Raw genomic sequence first — 18,125 nt, 5'->3', positions numbered from 1 at the left:
GGCTGGAGCCTATCCCAGCTCACTTTGGGCGAAGGCAGGTTACACCCTGGACAGGCCGCCAGTCCATCACAGGGCCAACACATAGAAACAGATGGAAACAAAGACCATTCACGCGCTCATTCACACCTAAGGGCAATTTACAGAACCACCAATTAACTTGAGATGCATGTTTTTGGACGGTGGGAGGAAGCCGGAGTACCCAGAGAGAACCCACGCAGGCACAAGGAGAACATGCAAACTCTGCACAGAAATGCTCAGGCCCGGATTCAAACTGAATCTGACTACTATCTTGGACAACTCTGTGTTATCCCGACCCTGACTGCTAGGAACCTCAGCGTGACACTCAACAGTCAACTCTCTCTTACTGCCAACATCACTGTAACAACACGTTCCTGTAGATACATGCTGCTCAACATCAGGAGAATACGTCCTCTTCTCACTCAGAAGGCGGTGCAGGTTCTGGTCCAGATTCTGGTCCAGGTTCTGGTCCAGGTTCTGGTCCAGGTTCTGTTCCAGGTTCTGGTCCAGGTTCTGGTCCAGGCTCTGGTCCAGGCTCTGGTTATCTCACGTCTGGACTACTGTAACTCCCTCCTGGCAGGTCTACCTGTTAGTGCCATCCGACCTCTGCAGCTCATCCAGAATGCCGCAGCTCGACTGGTCTTTAACCTCCCGAAATACACTCACACTACTCCGCTCCTCCTCCTCTTCCTCCTGCTCCTCCTCCGCTCCCTTCACTGGTTACCGGGAGCTGCCTGCATCCGTTTCAAAACATTGGTACTTGCATACCGTGCTGCGAACAGATCTGTACATCTTCTGCTGCAAACTAAAAACACACCTCTTCCGACTTTACCTTGAATAGTAGAACTTTAGTAGCACTTAAAATGACACTTACTGATAGCACTTTGTAGTTTGGCTTTCTTGAAGAAATTGTATTTTCTTGATTCCTGTTGTTCTGGGTTTTGTACCCTCATGGTTGAAATGCACTTATTGTAAGTCGCTTTGGATAAAAGCGTCAACTAAATGAAATGTAATGTAATGTAAAAAACCCAGAACCTTTTCACTTTGAGGCGAAAATGCTAACCACTGCACCACTGTGCCGCCAGCTCATCTGTTAACTGAAAACCATTCCAGTTGTCAACCTCATAAAGACGGCTAACGTTGTCACAGTGTGCAAAAACTGCAATCAAGGCAAACAGGCTGCTTTAAAAAAATAAAAAAAAATCTAAAATATGAAACCTGTTTTGCTTTGTTTACACTTTTAAGTCTCACTATTTTGTAGATTTGAGGTTTGTTCTGCCCTGTACAAAATAGTGAAGGTGTATTTTAACTGGTATTGTACAAATTTCCAAATTATGTTATACAGTAAAAACCCTCACGGACAAACTTGTGAATCTGGGGTCTTACAAATCTATTTGAGTTGGCTTTTGTGTGATAGTAAACTTGCTTCAGTGGTCTATTTGTTCAGGAAGGGAACATTTATCAAGAAAGCCTGTTAATTTAAGGCCTGTTGTCAAATGATTATTCTGTGAACTTGGTTTATAGTTTCCTGCATATAGATTAGGTGACAATTGGTAGAGCAGTTGAGTGATAAAACATTTACAAGGTGTTTAAATTGTTTTTACAGTGGGAATACAGTAAGGTCTGTTACTGGGATAACATTAGCAGACGGTTCAGTGGCTTGTGTTTCCAGCTGTTAAATGCCACACTGTTTAGTAGGAACTAGTAAAAAGCAGACCACCTGCTCTCATCAGCAGCTGTGAACTATTAACACTCACTCATAGGCCTGCAGTTCAGTAACAATGGCAGAGGACATCAAGAGAATGTTTGACTTGGTCTTAATCAAACAGCGAAATTAATTTGTAAATCAAAATATAAGCAGTAATGTAAAGGAAGCAGATACTGACTTGGTTCATATTTTGTCATTGGTTGTAGTATTTGTGCATTATAGTGGGGCTGCAGCTAAGTATAAGTAACACAGGTAAAATCACCTTTAAAAAAAGGTTATTTTAAAACAAATTATTTGAAAATCTTCCTGGAAAAGTAGTTCCACAAGGTATAATTTGTAATATGTGCTACATTTCTCAGTATGTGAACATTTAAACTGAGTGTGCATTAACAACCTGTCAGAGGAAAGCTGCAGAATCTGGCTGCATGTTGATAAAAGACAGACAATATTTTGACCTGTCACACAGGAAAAGCACGGAGAAGGTTAATTTTGTTAACCATTGCTCAGTTCCATCAAGAGTCCCAGCAATCTCCTAAATGAAATGGACCATAAACTGTGTTAAATATTTACACCTGTGCTTTACCTGCTGCGAAAGAGGTCTGAACTAAGGACCTGAAAATTGGATAAATCCCCTGCCTTCAATAAGTATTGTCTTTTAAAAAATGATGGGCCTGTTAATTGCTAATCAAAAGGAATTAACGTTGGATTATGTAAACCCTTAGTTTTCATATGTTGCTGAAACTTGTAGCTGTTTTATTCTAGCCTGTGAATGTGATCTGATGAGAACATGTTTGATTTATGCAAGACAGTTTTCTATTTGGTTGATGGTGAAAACCAGAAACTGTCAAATAAATGCAACCTTGCTTACTTTAATAAACCACAGCAGCTAGTTTCAAATCTTTAACATAAAAGGGACCCAAAGGTCTGTGACCACATTGAAAATATATTTTCTTGTGAATCTGAAAATAATCAGAAAATTTGACCATTTAGAAACATTTAATTCAGTTGAATTCAGTTTTATTCATTTTACTGTGCCTGGAGATGACTTATGTATATGAATAAAATACATCTCAAATGAATTAAATGTTTCTAAATCTTAAAAAAAACTTAAAAGTAAAGAACACAGAAAGTTCTAACAGCAAAATTAGGAATAAATATTTTAGATTCTGTACTTTTTCTAGGTCATCAGTCAAGCTGGAGCAGATCAAAAATGCTGACCTTGCAAACTATTTTGTTCCAAAGATTTCTGATTTCTTTGAGTTGTATCCTTCCATTAAAGCAGTGTTCAGATGACACTCAGCTAGATTTGATTAACTCATTGGCGGCATGTTCAAGTAAACCAACCTGCAGCCATTGTTCACCAGGCTGTTTTAGCGGAACATCAATGACAAAGGAGAACTGTGACAGTTGGAAACATGGCATCATGGTTTAATGACACAGTCAATCTGGCTCTGTGCTGCAATGGATAAATTAACTGTGCTCTGTGGGCCTTATGTGTATTTGAAATTTTGGAGACTGTAATTTGTAGTGCTGTTGAACAGTACTGGGTTATTCTGAGAGGTGTTCCTAATGTTTTGTCAAACCCATTCATTTAAATGTGAGGGACAACATATTAGGAACACCTCCTCAACACAAATTACAGCCTCTAAAATGACCATTGAAATAAATCAACACCTCTCTCAATCAGATTGAACACTGAACATTGTAATCCTCACCTGTCAGTGGTTTTAATGTTACAACTGATCAGTGTAGACTGGATTCATTAAAAACAGCCTAATCGGTAATTCATAATTAACACATCAAAGCTCTAAGAACAGCATAGTTAAGAAGAAAACCAAATTCAGGAGTAAGGCTTTCACAAATGTCATTTTCAAACCATAATGGAATGCATCTCTGAGGCTCACATTCTGCCTGTGGTGTTGGTGTAACACAGATCCGCTTTGTTTTCCTGTGGAAGTGGGAGCCCAATCAATATCCAACTAATTCAAAGATTTTGCAGGAACAAATTAAAGTCTTGGAGGATGTTTATGAAAGTAATCCCCAAAGCAAACAATCAATGAAAATAGAGTAGACTGAATCCATCTCTGACATTTCTCAATGTGGAGCAATGTGTCTGTGTGATGATGTTGCAGAGCTACACTTATTATTAAAAGAGTTTAGTTGTAGCCTATGCAAAACATATGAATAATGATTAAGAGCAAAAAGAAAGCACTTTGTTACATTCAGGATTCACAGATTGAGAGCTTGTTACAGATCACTGGACTGGGAACAGGCTACACTGCATTGCTCTATTGTGAGTTAATAGTGCACTTTCAAATCAAATTGTCCACTATAGTCCAGCATGTATGAACAGGACGAGGTAGTTTGACTTCAGTTTTAAAGATATGGACTCATGATATGAGCCATATTAAAAACAGACTAAATGCAGAACCTCTAAAGCTAATTTAATAACACATTGTGTTTTGTTTCTTTATTGTGCCTGAAAACGAAGTTGTGGTTATATGGGAGGTCATATCCTGGACTCTTTCTTGGCTAGGAGGTATTTTGTGTGCTTTTTTTTGTGTGGATGATATGGTAAAAAGTCCCTGGACTCAAACTAGAGTCTGCGTCTTCACCCTTGAGCCACCGGGGTGTCTTTAGCTTCATATGTAATGGACAAATAGTGAGAGTATTGAATTATTATTATTATTATTTTTATCCAACTCAAAGCAATACCAGGAATGAACATATTTTGTAAAATGCAAAAAAATCTTGACACTTTCAGGTAAAGCAGGTCTCACATAGCGACCAATCTAAAAGCATTTATCACCTGGGTATATATGTTGAAATTGCTTGGTGTCAGCCGTGCCACAGACACTCGGTTGAAATATAATGACCTTTGAATTTCAATGGTCAGCAACAAGACCTGAAAGACTTGCACACATCCTTACTGCTGTGAAACCATGACAATTTATAGGGTTAGGTGTAATATAATAACATATACTGACAATAATTAATCAGCTGTCAGTAGACTTTTGGAAATAAATAATATTTAGGTAGCTGTAACATCTGTCAAAGATCACTTGCCTTCCAGAGAGTGCCTAAACTGAAAATGAGACACAGTGGTGCCTGTGCCCAGATTACATTATATTTTAGCAGAATAAACCCAGCAGGCTGAATTTGAGACTTTTTGAGTGGAAAACAAGCCTTTTAGATCCTTTTGCAGCATCCACAGTCTCACTTTAAGGCTGTGTCTTCTCAGCATTGTTATAGATTTTAGATATGAACATGAATGCACAAGCAAACATAATGACAGACATTGAATTTAAAGTTTGCAGATGATACAGTGATCGTGACTCTTTTGGAAAATAATACAAATGTGTGTGTTGATGCTTATTTGCAGCTAAAGCAAATGTATCTAAAACAAAAAGACATGAGTGATGATTATGGAACTGCAGCTCAGACGCTTCAGCTCACATATATGAAGGACAAGAAGGTGGAGTGTGTGAATAGCTACAAATACTGGGGCATAACTATTGAGAAAAAAAATTACACTTTGATATAAGCACTGCTGTCAAAAAGAGAGCGGTGCCTATCTAAGAAAATTAAGATTATGTAATGTGGATAGTTATCTGACTCATTGTTGTTCTTTTCCATAACCTGCTGTAAATTATTTTTCACCATCTCTCTAAACAAGGGTTTGAATGTATTTACTGTGATGTAAATGTATTTATTGTAATTATTTAGGCTATTCTTCTCTATTAAAAAATTGGATTGTGTAGTTATGTGTTGTTGTCACTGGTTCTTGAATGTATATTTGTCCACAAAGTACCTAGTAATAATAATATAATATAATAATATAATAATATAATAACACACATATTTTTTCCACGTATTTACTAATTATTCTAAAATTAATTCTAGTAAAAAAAAAATGTTTTTCTTTATTTTTTAACGTTTTGTATATTTTTAATAATTTATTATTTATATTGTTAGGCCTGGTAATACAGGCCTATATCGACATTTGCTGATATGTGGCTTTGATATTGTGTTTATGTGATGTTTGCTGTTGCTGTATATTTTTCCCGATTTTTTTCTTCGATGTTTGAGCTTGTGTTTATCCTCTTCTGTTTCTTAATTAAAAAAAAAAAATCAGACATGGCGTGGAGCCTGCAGTGTTTGCTAACACCCTTTGTGTGTGTGATCTTAAACCAGCGGAATCATAATTTTGAACTGAGAAGTCTGGTGATTCCCGACATTCCCATGGCGCGTGAACGCAGCATCGGGGGGGCATCACTGCCAGTAGAAGGAGCTCTTCGGTTTTACCTAATCCAGAAGCCCAAACATACACAAACATGGCGATATCACGGGCAGGCAGGATGCTGTCCTCTCTTCGGTGTACGTTGTATTTATTAGTCCTCGGGGTCGCAGGAGTAAACCCGTCGACCCTTCGTCTCCACCCGGAGCAACGCTACATGCTGCCGCAGAACAGAGGCTTTTTCACAATAGAAGCGAGTGAGGATTTAGCGGGCGGAGATGGAGGAGGCGCCGCGGCTCCAGCGCTGCCTCTGGCCGCTCGTAGCGCAGCTGAAGGCGGGTCGGGCTCCGGCGCCTATCCGCAGCATCGAAGCCGCCGGAGCACTGGTGAATCCATGCCGAAGGTGTACGGCCAGGTAAATGTAGTGCATCTCGGCGAACATTGTTCACTTGAATGTGAACGTTGTGCATCACCTCAGACTGACCTTAGCTGGCAAGGGTGCCTTGAAGAAATTACGCAAGCAACGCTGCTGCTGCTTTTTTTTTTAAATTTAATTTTTTTTTTTTAAATTTTTTAATCACATCATTTCTTGCACCTTATGCTGAAAGTAGACCTGACTGTGCTTCACTGCTGTTATGGGGGAGAAAAAGAGATGTGTTTAACCTCAAAGCAAACATACCCAGTGAAACCGAGTAAGAAAAAGAGTGAGTCACTCGGTTCACCTGGATCTGCTCGATGTAACGCAACAATGTAACGTTACAGTTCACTTATCATGTATTCAAATGAATGTCAACTCATAAAACTGTTTCCCCTGCAGTCGGATAATGACAGCCTGTCTAGCAGCTCCTCAAATCCTCTACGTACAGATATTACACTAAAAGTAAGAATTAATTTACGAGGCTACTATGTAGATTAAATCTATGCTGAAGTTTACCTTAAGATTTTGCTTCGTTTCTGTGCTCCTCGCTGTTCCACGTAAGTAGGTGGAATGAAGTTCCATATTACATTTAATATAGAAGATTGATATGATCATGTTTTTGTTTTTAATTGAAGAGGACACTGTAGATTGAAGGGTAATATTAGGTAAGAAACATGGTTTGAGCTGTTTTAATTTAACCTGCCCTCTCAAGAATTATGGTATTATGGAAATTAAATCAAGAAAAAACATATTTCCTCAGACTAGGAGTCCCACAGAAGCATAGAAAGCAAACTTCATTCTACAAATGACAATAAGAGACTATGCTTGTCGATAAATACCGCACACACCTGAGAAAACGACCAATGATAATTCAGTATACAGTAGTGCCTCAAACAGAAAGTGTATTTCACTAGTGTGACAGTGTAAACACATTTTAGTTTCGTAAAGTAAATGAAAGTACAATTTTGCGAGAAGCATAGCATTGTTTTTTGGAAAAATATAGCCTATGTTTTGTGTCAGAAGGTTTTACAAAATAGCAACATTTTAAAATGGGATTTGGTGTGGAGGATTTTCCACACATGACAGAACCCACAGCCTATTGGTGCTCACTCCAGCTCGGCTAACCTCGTTCTAGCCGAATGTGAAAGCAAATGTTTCTGTCATGGTTTGTAGCTTTTGTACTAGACCAGCCGCTGCTGCATTTGTTTATCCAAACCTGACGCTAAAAAGCCTTTATTTGAACATATTGAATTGCAGCAAGAATTGCCTCCTTTTTTTTGGAGAAATCCAAGGATGGTGTCATTCTTATCCACTCTTTTGTCCTCGTTCTGTGTTGATGCAGGACTCTTTTGCTGAGGAGCGGTGGGAGTCCAGTGCTGGTTTACAACGCTAGTGTATAATGCATGGTTGTGGCGCAGTCCTTTTAGTGCTGTTATGGTGTTGTCATTCATTACAAAGACGTTTCATCCAGTAGTCTTGACATATTGCACCGGGCTGTTGCACTTCTCCTTGCCTCCCAGCATTACACAGCTTGTGAGTGCAGCTAGACAACAGCATGGTGGAAGAAGTGCAATGAAGCGTCTCAGAATGAAGTGCAACAGTCTCAATGAAACACGATTGCGTGGGAAAACATTTCACCACCAAAGGGAAAAAAGCAGTTTGATTTATGGCAGTGCCACTGATGAAGTTTCAGATGACGGAACTGGGTTGGAAATCTGTTAGTTTGGTTGCAACGCAAACACAAACAATATGGGATTGTAAAGTTGAAGTGGATCTTTGCCTCAAAGGTTTGCTGTGGATAGAGGTAGGGCTGAAACAGTTGATTGGCAGGCAACATTTTGCTTCAACTCTTTAACTAATTTTTCAAACAGCTACTCAGAAATGAGAATCTGTTGGCTGTATTAGTATCTTATGATAAAAACGTATCAGTTTTGGACTGCAGGTTGGGCAAAAACAAGCTATTTGTTCATGGAATCCTGAGCTCTTGAAAATTTATGTTGCGCTTTTTTTGAAGCATTTTATGGTATTTAGAATAGCAAAGAAATTTGACTGGCCTTGGGGCCACCCAAGGACCCAGTGAGAAACAAAATCAAAAGATTTGGAGCACAGAGAATGACCCTTCATCCATCATTTAAAGCGGGTGCAAAACTTCACAATGACAATTTAGTAGAAGTGGTTTAAAGCAGGTTTCACGTTGGTTGCCATGGGAAAAGCAGCAACAAAAAGTGGTTGTCAGCGAACAAAATGAGCCCTGTGCAGGAAGACATGAGAAAAAAAATTGTAGAACACTGGTCAGACAATATATACAGGAAAACTTAAAACACTGTGGTTGTGTGTTAAAAAAGCAGAACGTATAGGGGAAGTAAGCTGAGGGAAGCGTGCCTAATCATCATCCGTCATCTGCTTGCTGTCTCACTGACCGACGCTTCCTTGTCTGGTGACACCTGCAGTCTAAACACAGCAGAAAAAGAACAAATAGCCTCCAGAGAGTCAGATCAGTATCAGGTTTCGTCACTTGTGAAAGATAGGACCGGAGGACCTTGCTATTAAATGCTCTGCTTGTGGTGGCCTGTTTTCCCGGTTGGCTTGTAGTGGTATGACTGGACTTGTTAAGAAGCTTGAGCGGGCGTTGTAATTACAGTTAATGGCTCGGTCAGAGTGGGATGCAGTTTGCATGCTTAATCATGAATTCATTAACCTAATCTGACTTAATTGTGGTTCTTAAAAGATTGTGATATCAGAGACTTTGATGAATTAGATATTTTAAAGGACAGGGTAGAGCCTTAGAAAATGGCTTTTTTTGTTGTACCAAAGTCTGTGCCAGGTAATTTCACTGACAAGTATCTTCTCTATGGTTGAATGTGTGTAAAGTTCAAGTGTCACTTCAAGTCATATTTATGGCTTTGAAGCACATTTACACATGAGGGGGTATAAATGAACTCACACAGGAGCCTCACACTGCACACTATATAAGCCCATCACCAAGGCAACTGGGAGATGTCTTGATTGGCCTGCTCTTGTTATCAGTATCTAGTTTTAGCCAGTGTTGCCTCATATTTGGTGACTTTTAAGATTATGAAAATTTTCCTACCTCTGAGGCAACCCCAGTCACCAAACTCTGTAGAAACTTCACTGAATTATCTCAAAACTGACGCGTAACAAAGCTTTAACAACCGGCTGCTCTTCCGCGTTCATACAATACTTTAAATTTTTGATGGCCGGTGATGAAGTTCCTCAAAACAAAATGACCAAAGGTAAATGATACATTATCCTTAAACTGATCATTTTTGGGAACATTATGTTACTTTTTTTTTGGGCTGCAAATCGGCTCAAATTTATTTTGATTAATCTGAGGATTATTTTTGGATCATCAAATATTTTGTCTACGTTAGAATGCCAGAAAAATGTGAAAATAAATGCCTGTCACAGTCTCCCAGTATCCAATCTTTAAAATTGGGCCTATTTTTTTGACCGACAGGCAAAGAACCAACTTGATCCAAAAAACTTTTACTTGAGGAATTACTAAATGGGAACTGGAACAACTTAGAATTGAGCTTTTGACAAAGTAAAAACGTTTGTCAAAAATGAATATCTCATTTACAAAAGTCTTCACACCCTTAATTCAGCACTTAAGGGCTCCACAAGTCTTTATAGGCTTTGCACACCTGGGTTTGGGCAGTTTATCCCATTCTTCCTGTCTGCAACCCTCATCATCAGGTCTTTCCACAGATGGCCTGTGGGGTTTAAGTGTGGACTTCGGCAGGGTCATTCAAAGACATTCAGGGACGTGTCCTTAAGCCAGACCAGCATTGTCTCGACTGTATGTTTTGGGTCTTCGGTTACTTCACTGTGCAGCAGGTTTTCTTCAAGGACCTCTCTGTGTTTCATCCTGACCTCTGTTCTGACCAGAACTGCTTAGAACTACCCCCCATAGCATGATGCTACCACTACCATGCTTTACCACATCGATGGTATTAGTTATTTTCAAAGAGTTCCCCTGCGGAGCTGACCAGGGAATATTTTTCTTCCTGCTGTCAGAGTCCTGTAAATGCTGTTTGGCAAACTCTTAAGTGAGGCGTCATGCCAATGTGGCCTCCGTCTCGCTACTCTACCATTGAGGCTGAACTGATGGAGTGCAGCTTAAGTTAGGGCTTGGTATTGTTCAACATTTTTTCAATGCATGTACTAATACCTTGACTTTGATATCGGTTCTTGAAAGGTACTTTTTTTCTGAAATCCTTTTTCTGAAACCCATTTAACAAAAACAAAATGCAGAGAAATTATAGTGCAAATCTTTAGTTTCCATGCAGTTTAGAGAAGGAGAGCGTAACCCAGAACACAGACGTCCCCTAAACGCCTCACATTATATCTGAAGATGCCAGCTGGTCGACTGCGCACAGGGAACCTGACAGTCACTGCAGTGTGCACAACTCAGAAAGTTATGTGGCTAATAATGAGTTTGAAAATTGAACAAGGTGTTTCAATGTAGTAGAGCTTTTTTGGTGAAATGCTGTATTGGCTCACTGACACTAATGAGATTTATTCCTGCATAAGGTAGCAAAAGTTATGTTTTTTAAAATGATTTTTTTAGTAGCAATATGCTTAAATTCAGCTGATCCAAGGTCACAAACCAAAAAAGTTTTGGAATAATTGAAAAAATTAAACTCAATTCATCATCATGAAATGTTTTTAAGACACTCTGATATTGATAATCAAAGACTTTTATAATATTTCATTTTTAGTATATAACAGAAGTTGTTGTTGATTGAGCTAACAGGCATTAACTGACTAAGTTTTTACATTACATTACATTACATTTCGTTTAACTGACGCTTTTATCCAAAGCGACTTACAATAAGTGCATTTCAACCATAAACAACAGGAAACAAGAAAATACAATTTCTTCAAGAAAGCCAAACTACAAAGTTTAATAAGTTAAGTATTAGTTTTTGAGCTTGTTGGCTAGGCTCTGATTGGCTGGAAGGTGAGAGGGCGGTGACGAGATCACTGTCATGGTGAATTTAATAAATACAATTTGTGATTTTAAAAAGTGACAAACTGTTCCCAAATTTTTATTCTGTTCATCAGTTCCACAGAATTTTTTTCATGTGATTTGTTTATGTCAATATCTTTTTAAAATATATTTACTTTTAAATTATTGGGGATTACACACACAACAAAGTGTACAGTTGGATCAACACCTTCTCTGACACACTCGGATGGAAAAGCTTTGTTCTTCTCTAAATGGATAGCCTGAGATGTAACGCTTGTTTGTGTTGAATTATCACTTCACTTCGTCAGCTATATTTTTGCTGCTTAGAAATAAACAATAAGACTGGTTTGGGGGTACAGAAGAGCAGCATCCTGATGACAAGTCCCACAGCTCTAAACTCTCATTATCTGCTGTTCTTCCACCAGCTGTTGTTGTTGTTATTCTGAGACAGTGTCAGGGCTATTTCTGCTCTCCTGATGTTACAATTACCCCTTTTTATCGTCATGTGTTTGCGCTGGTGTGGGCTGTAAACAAACAGTGAAAAGCCCCACATTGAATGTGCACAAGCTTGGATTGTATGTTGCAGTATGTTATGAAGCATTGTTTTTTTTACTACCATCTCGAAGAACATCTCCTTTCATAAACACAGTTTGACTTGTGATCTTAGAATCCTTTGATCAGATGCCGCATAGAGTGATTCAACCTGTGGCCTCGTCATTCAAGCATCTACATGCAGTTTCAAATACTGCTTTGTGCTTGAGAAAGACATTTACTAAGGAATCCTGTTCATCGTAGACTTCAGCGCAGTTTTTGTGTAATGCCCACGTTGAGTGCTCGTGATGGAAGGGAGCGTGGTGTTAAAGTAGGGTGAAGAAAGGGTCCAGGTGATGTGTGTAGTTCTATTTATATTAATTCCTACTGTAACAGTGAAGAAACTCCAATTCTGGCATGTTGTCAGTAAGAAAGGACTCTTAGTGGAGAGTTGCTTTCAGTTGGAATTCCAGCCGCTCAAAGTCACACTGCCCTTCATCTTGTCCACACTGAGGACACATCCATATTGTTTGACTAAACCATATTTGAATTGTCAGTGGACAAACAGATCAGTGGCTGGGTGTTAATGTTTAATGGGATATTCAGACGGTGACGGCTCGGTTGACCGGTACACTGTGAACAGAGAAGTAATATTCTAGCTGCGGGAATTGCCATTTAACTCGTGGTTTTCCCAGGGCATGAGTTACGGGTCTGTGTTTAGTTTTGGGAACGTTTTGTCAGAAGTGAAACATTTTGTCTGCCTGATTATATAGACTTCCATATCTGTCCTTGATTATTGTGAACCTAATGTGGGAAAGTAGGTCGCGTTGTAAAAACGGTTTCTTTCTTGTCAGTTTTGTGCTTATCGTTGTCAATTCCTCGGTGGAGTATGGCCCCTGAAGTTATTACAGCTTAATGGGTTTTAGTTGTTGTACCAGTCAGTGATGATGCAACTTGATGGCGATTTCAAAGTGTCAAAAATGTAAATTCACTTCACACTAAAGAGAAGATTACCTTCTGTGTTTTATATAGAGAGCTGGAATGACTTCGAACGAAGCCTTGATCTGTGCGTTCAGGAGATTTGTAAAGCTGTGCAGTGAGTTTGGTATTTTGCTAACATTAGGGTAACACAGTATTATGTGTCTATTAATTCAGAATCCTAAAAGAATAAAAATTGATTTCCCGACCTCCCTTGCAAATTCAGGAAGGAGGATAAATAATTCAAAAACGTTAGCAGCGACGTCAATATTGAACACAATTTTGGGCTAGGCGACATTGTCCTTACATTACTGTTCTGTTTGCTGAGCAGGCTCTTAGCGTGAGAAGTGACAGCCAGCATAGCTGAACAAATTTTGCACAGAGAGGTCCAAACAAATATCACATTAGCGGACAGACAACTGTAAAGGAGGATTAGTTTCCAACTTCAACATGTACGTCGGCATGGAAGAGCGACGTGCCCGCTGCGTTCCAGCCGGCGTACGGTGCAGCTGAATGACAACGCATCACCTGGAGTCCACAGCAGTGCTTTTTCAAAGCAGCGTCGATTTCTCACCAGCTGAATCCTCGAACCGAAGCACTCTTTCTGACACACGCCACCCATCTTTACGCTTGTGTGCTTATTCATACTCTCAAAGCCTCCCTAAAACTCATCAGACTCTTAACTCCCTGAGCGTGAGCTGGAGGCAGAGCCGCTGACTTCGTGTGTGCGTGCGAGTGATCGTGCGTGCTGTAACATGGCACTTAGCTCCAGTATAAAAACATCTTCATTAGCTTTTGTCTGGTTCAGTTTGTGCAGCTGCTGTCAAGACGTTTCAAGCAGAGCTTCCTTGTGTGGAACGGCTTCATTCCACTTCTTGTTCAGCCTTAATAACATTTATCATTTTCTACTGAGTGCCTTCATTACACACAATAACGAGCTTAAGATTTGGGCCTTGTAGCCATTCAGTTTACTGAACATGCACTGGACAATTTTGCCTGCATTTTTTTTTTTTTTTTTATCTTATTGTTTGGTTGTACTACCTTCTGAATCACTTTGCTTTACTGAGAGGAACCAAAACATGGAGCTCTGCTGTCACATTGTTGAGGGGGAACAGTGACTTCATTATGCTGTCCTCCTGTAGCCATAAATACGCTGGTCGCTAACAGCTCCCTGCAAACTGGAGAAGGTGCGGTGTCTGGTGAGAGTGCAACGAGCCTTCATCGCCTGCCAGTCCTGCAGAGATGATGTCATTGTTTGAGACCTGCTCTGCCGACGATGCTCTCCTGGCCACGGTGCCCCCCATCCCACCTCGCTTTTACACACACACACACACACACACACACACACACACACACACACACACACACACACACACACACACACACACACACACACACACACACACACACACACACACACACCCTTTGCAGCTGAATAATGGAGAGCTTCGAACGGAGGATGGAAAGGGGAGTCCAGGCCAAATGCCCAGGCGTATTATTGCTGCGTTTCGCTCCTTGGTAGTACCAGACACTGAGCCCAACTCCTCCACACTACCAAAAGCATATCCAAGCACCAGTAAGGGTGGGAAGGAAGGAGACAAATGCTACGGATAGCAATAAATAAGGCAATAAAGTGGTTTGTGGATGTGCTTTAATTCTTAAGCGGCAAAAATAATTCTCTCAAGTCAAATGAAGTGACATTTTCTTCAGAAATCTGCTGCGTTTTAAGAGGCATTTTTAACAGGGATTGAGAACAGGAGGAGTTGTCCAGTGAGACGATAGGAAACAGCATAGACAGTACATGTGCCTGCTAGGGAAGCAATTTCTGCCGTTACTGTAATAGACCGGGTTAAAAGCATTGTCTGCATTTGTTTCACTGCATTCATGTTTCAGTTCTACTAATGCTCTGCTGATATGTGTCTGGCCTGTACTTGCCTGCTCTGGATGACTAATACATGAGCCTGGTTTACTGTATTACATGTAGTCTTGTATTATCCTTTTTTGTCATCACTTTCCCGCTTTATGAGAACTGAACACTGCCAAAAAAATGTTTATCCCACTCGACGATCAGTATACGCTGATGAAGCTTGTATAAATGGTAAAGATGCTTAAGAACTGATGCCAGGCAGCCAGTGGAAGCCCCTGCAGCTACATGAGACTCGGGGCGTTTATTTGGCCTTAAGCACAAATAAGGAATGCTGCCTTTGTCTCAGTTGCATGTAATGACTTGTTAGTGAAAAGGAAAAGTGTCACTTGCTTGCTCAAGTTGTGACAGATAAGCAAGAATGGCTTTTGAATTGACTGAAAAGAGTAAAGTGAAAGGTGACATTAGATAAAGAGCACAAAGGGACTGGTCATTTCTCTGGTTGAGTGATGTTTTTTGGCTGTATATAAAAGTGGATGTAGATTCCGGGTCTGAAAAGTGAAGCCAATATGGAAGTGCCTTAAAGTTCAATACCACAGAGGGCTAAGGGGTTGGCTATGAAACTCCCGTTCAACTTTTCTGATGAAATACAAAGTTATGGTGGTCAAAAACCAGTGGTTGACTTCACGGTTGGTTGTTGCTTGGAGTTGGTCCGTGTTTTCTGACGGTTCAGGAAGTTAGGAGTTGGGCTTGCAGGGCTGAACTTTTCCAATTGGTCAAGTACGCTTACATTTTCCCCCTGCGGCAACTTCCGGGGTTGAGAAATGAAGGCAACGCGGTCATGCCAAAAACTGCGGTTCCGCTAATGACGACTTGAGGCTGGCTCTATAAGCGACTCAATCCCCATACACGCCCATGTTAACATGTCCAGCTGTACAGTAGAAATAAACATGTTTACACCCTGGTACGAAAAACAGTTTTGGTCCCTACAGCTAATTTCCGTGTTCATGACAACTGTTTGGAAAATTAATTTGAATATAACCCTATTTTGAAAAAAGTTGGGACGCTGTGTAAATTGTAATTAAAAACAGAATGCAATGATTTGCAAATCATGTAAACCCATATTTAATTGAAAATAGACCAAAGACAACATTCCCGTTCCTGGACATTTACAGAGTGTTGTAAAAAGAACAAGTGCCGCAAAACAAACTTTTTTGAGATGTGTTGCTGCTGTCAAATTTTAAAAAAGCACATATTTTTCATAAAACAATAACATTTCTCAGTTTCAACATTTAACATGTCTATTTTCAAAGAAATATGGGTTTGCATGATTTGCCAATTATTGCAATTTGTTTTATTTACATTTTACACAGCTTCCCAACTTTCTGGGAAACGGGGTTGTATTTGCTTCCTTATTTTACTTGGGTCCACCCGGTGTGTGTGTTCAGAGTTAGCTGTAGAGACAGATCTTAGATTTTCTTTAGCTCACCTGATCCACAAAGAGCCATTTAAGACAGGTGTACAAACCCATCACAGTGAAAAGCAGCCATTAGCAGATACAGGAGCTCATCAGGCTGTCCTTTTAACGAGCCCCTTGTTAAAACTGCACCTGCTTTCCAGTGATACCATCATTTATTGATGGATGGAAAGTCCAACTTCATTACATCTTTTTGACCAAAGTTCTGCTTTTTTAATGAGATGGCTTGAGACTTCATTTATTTAAACAAGAACTGTCCGGGAGAAATTTAGTTCGAGCATTCTGCCTGCATATATAGTGCTTAGCATATCATTACAAGTCCATACACAGACTTGGAGAACTTACTTGCATACAGCAAGCAAAAGACCTAGTTAACTCATCATTTAATATTCCAGAAATGGCACACAAAAAATAAAAATATATTATATATATTTCTACATGCACACATGATAATACTGTAAAATAATGATAAGGAGTTTGATTTAGCTTTAAAACACATTCAATATTTGTGTGCTGTTGTTGTTTTTTGTATTATGTGAAGTATTTGAGCAGAATGTTCCACTGCAGATATTAATCTGGCTGCTAGAGCTGTTACGATGGTGATAAACTCCCGGTCCCAGTCAGTCAGCTCTCAAGGTCTTGCCTGAGGAGCAGCGACCCGTCATGAAGAGAGAGAAATCCTTCCCCCTTTTTGCACTTTGTGTCTTTATGGTTTGCCGGTTTCCCTGGATCCTGTCTGCGCTGTCAGGTGTAAAGGTTTTGCACAAGATAGCATTCGGTGAGACGGAATGCATTATGGGTGCGAGATGGAGAGACTCAGACAGGGACCGTGGGCAGTACTGAAGTCTTGTTGGCTTTCTGCGACGCCCTCCAACCCTCCTCCAACCCTCTTCCAAGCCCTCTCACTCCCCAAGACGCCACAAAGCTGTCACAGAGAGTGATGGACGGGAGCAGATAAGGAACACCTCTCTGCCACTTATAGAGCCACCTCTGGACCCTCCGCTATGTTGCAATGCAGCGTGTGAGGCGGAAAAAACAGGACAGACAGTGAATAGGGAATTCTTATCGACCTGAAGGTGTGCTTAGCTTTTCCAATGACCTCAGACCTGTGAAGAATGACTTCATCAGTGTGCTGAAATAATATGCATTGATGAGATGAGTCTCTTTTTGGCTTTGATGAGGCTACAGCTTCTCCTGCTTGTCAGCAAATTAAAGCAATGCTGACAAATGTTGACAACGGTTGTTTTTGATACTTCTATGTGGAGAATTTATTGCAAACTGAAACAGGCCATAAAACTTACTAGTGTTTCCAATCTAAATCCCATTAAAGATATCAAACTGGTTACTGGTGGAACAGCTAGCGCAGTTCAATACTGCGGCAAACACTGCAGAGCAGCTACATCTATTTCATTCTGAATCCAGCGTGAGAAATAAGTAATAAGAAAAGCTAGAGATGGAGGTATAATGTTAACAAATTAAGTACATTTGATAGTTACCTCATTGTATAGTTGTTGCGATAATGTGTATACATGTATGTGTGTATATATATACACACATATATATATATATATATATATATATATAAAAGGAGAGAGCTTCAGAAAATGGTTTATATTCCAGGACAGACAGAAAATGCAATAAGTAACATTGTTAACGCTGTGCTGCATTATAAAGACCGTAATATTGAGCTTATAAAATATAATAACCACACTTACAAACTGAACTGTCTGTTGATGACAATGCTATTAAAAGATTGACAGTCAAGGCCTCCGAGGACCTGCGCCTTCCAGTGTGTGTGTGTGTGTGTGTGTGTGTGTGTGTGTGGTAACTAGCCTTTTACTGTGGACCAACTGCAGTTGTGAGCAGCAGCCAGACAATGTCGCAACATTGCATGAGTAGGG

At 39.9% G+C, this 18,125-nt stretch overlaps 1 protein-coding gene across 4 annotated transcripts in view; it reads left to right on the top strand.

Annotated features, from left to right (window-relative positions):
* The first annotated feature begins 6,032 nt into the window (after positions 1-6,032).
* sorl1 (sortilin-related receptor, L(DLR class) A repeats containing) overlaps positions 6,033-18,125 on the top strand; it is a 99,988-nt gene continuing 87,895 nt past the window's right edge. For all 4 annotated transcript variants that reach the window (XM_069718045.1, XM_069718043.1, XM_069718044.1 and 1 more), the window contains exon 1: positions 6,033-6,378. In XM_069718045.1, the coding sequence (XP_069574146.1) occupies positions 6,061-6,378 (318 nt within the window). In that variant the 5' untranslated portion in view covers positions 6,033-6,060. The remainder of the gene's footprint in view (positions 6,379-18,125) is intronic.

Source organism: Brachyistius frenatus, unplaced genomic scaffold, assembly GCF_029030835.1.
Source record: "Brachyistius frenatus isolate BFR_SWC_R1_liver_20210118 unplaced genomic scaffold, ASM2903083v1 Contig_185, whole genome shotgun sequence".
NCBI lineage: Eukaryota > Metazoa > Chordata > Actinopteri > Embiotocidae > Brachyistius > Brachyistius frenatus.
This window is presented reverse-complemented; position numbering and strand designations above follow the sequence as displayed.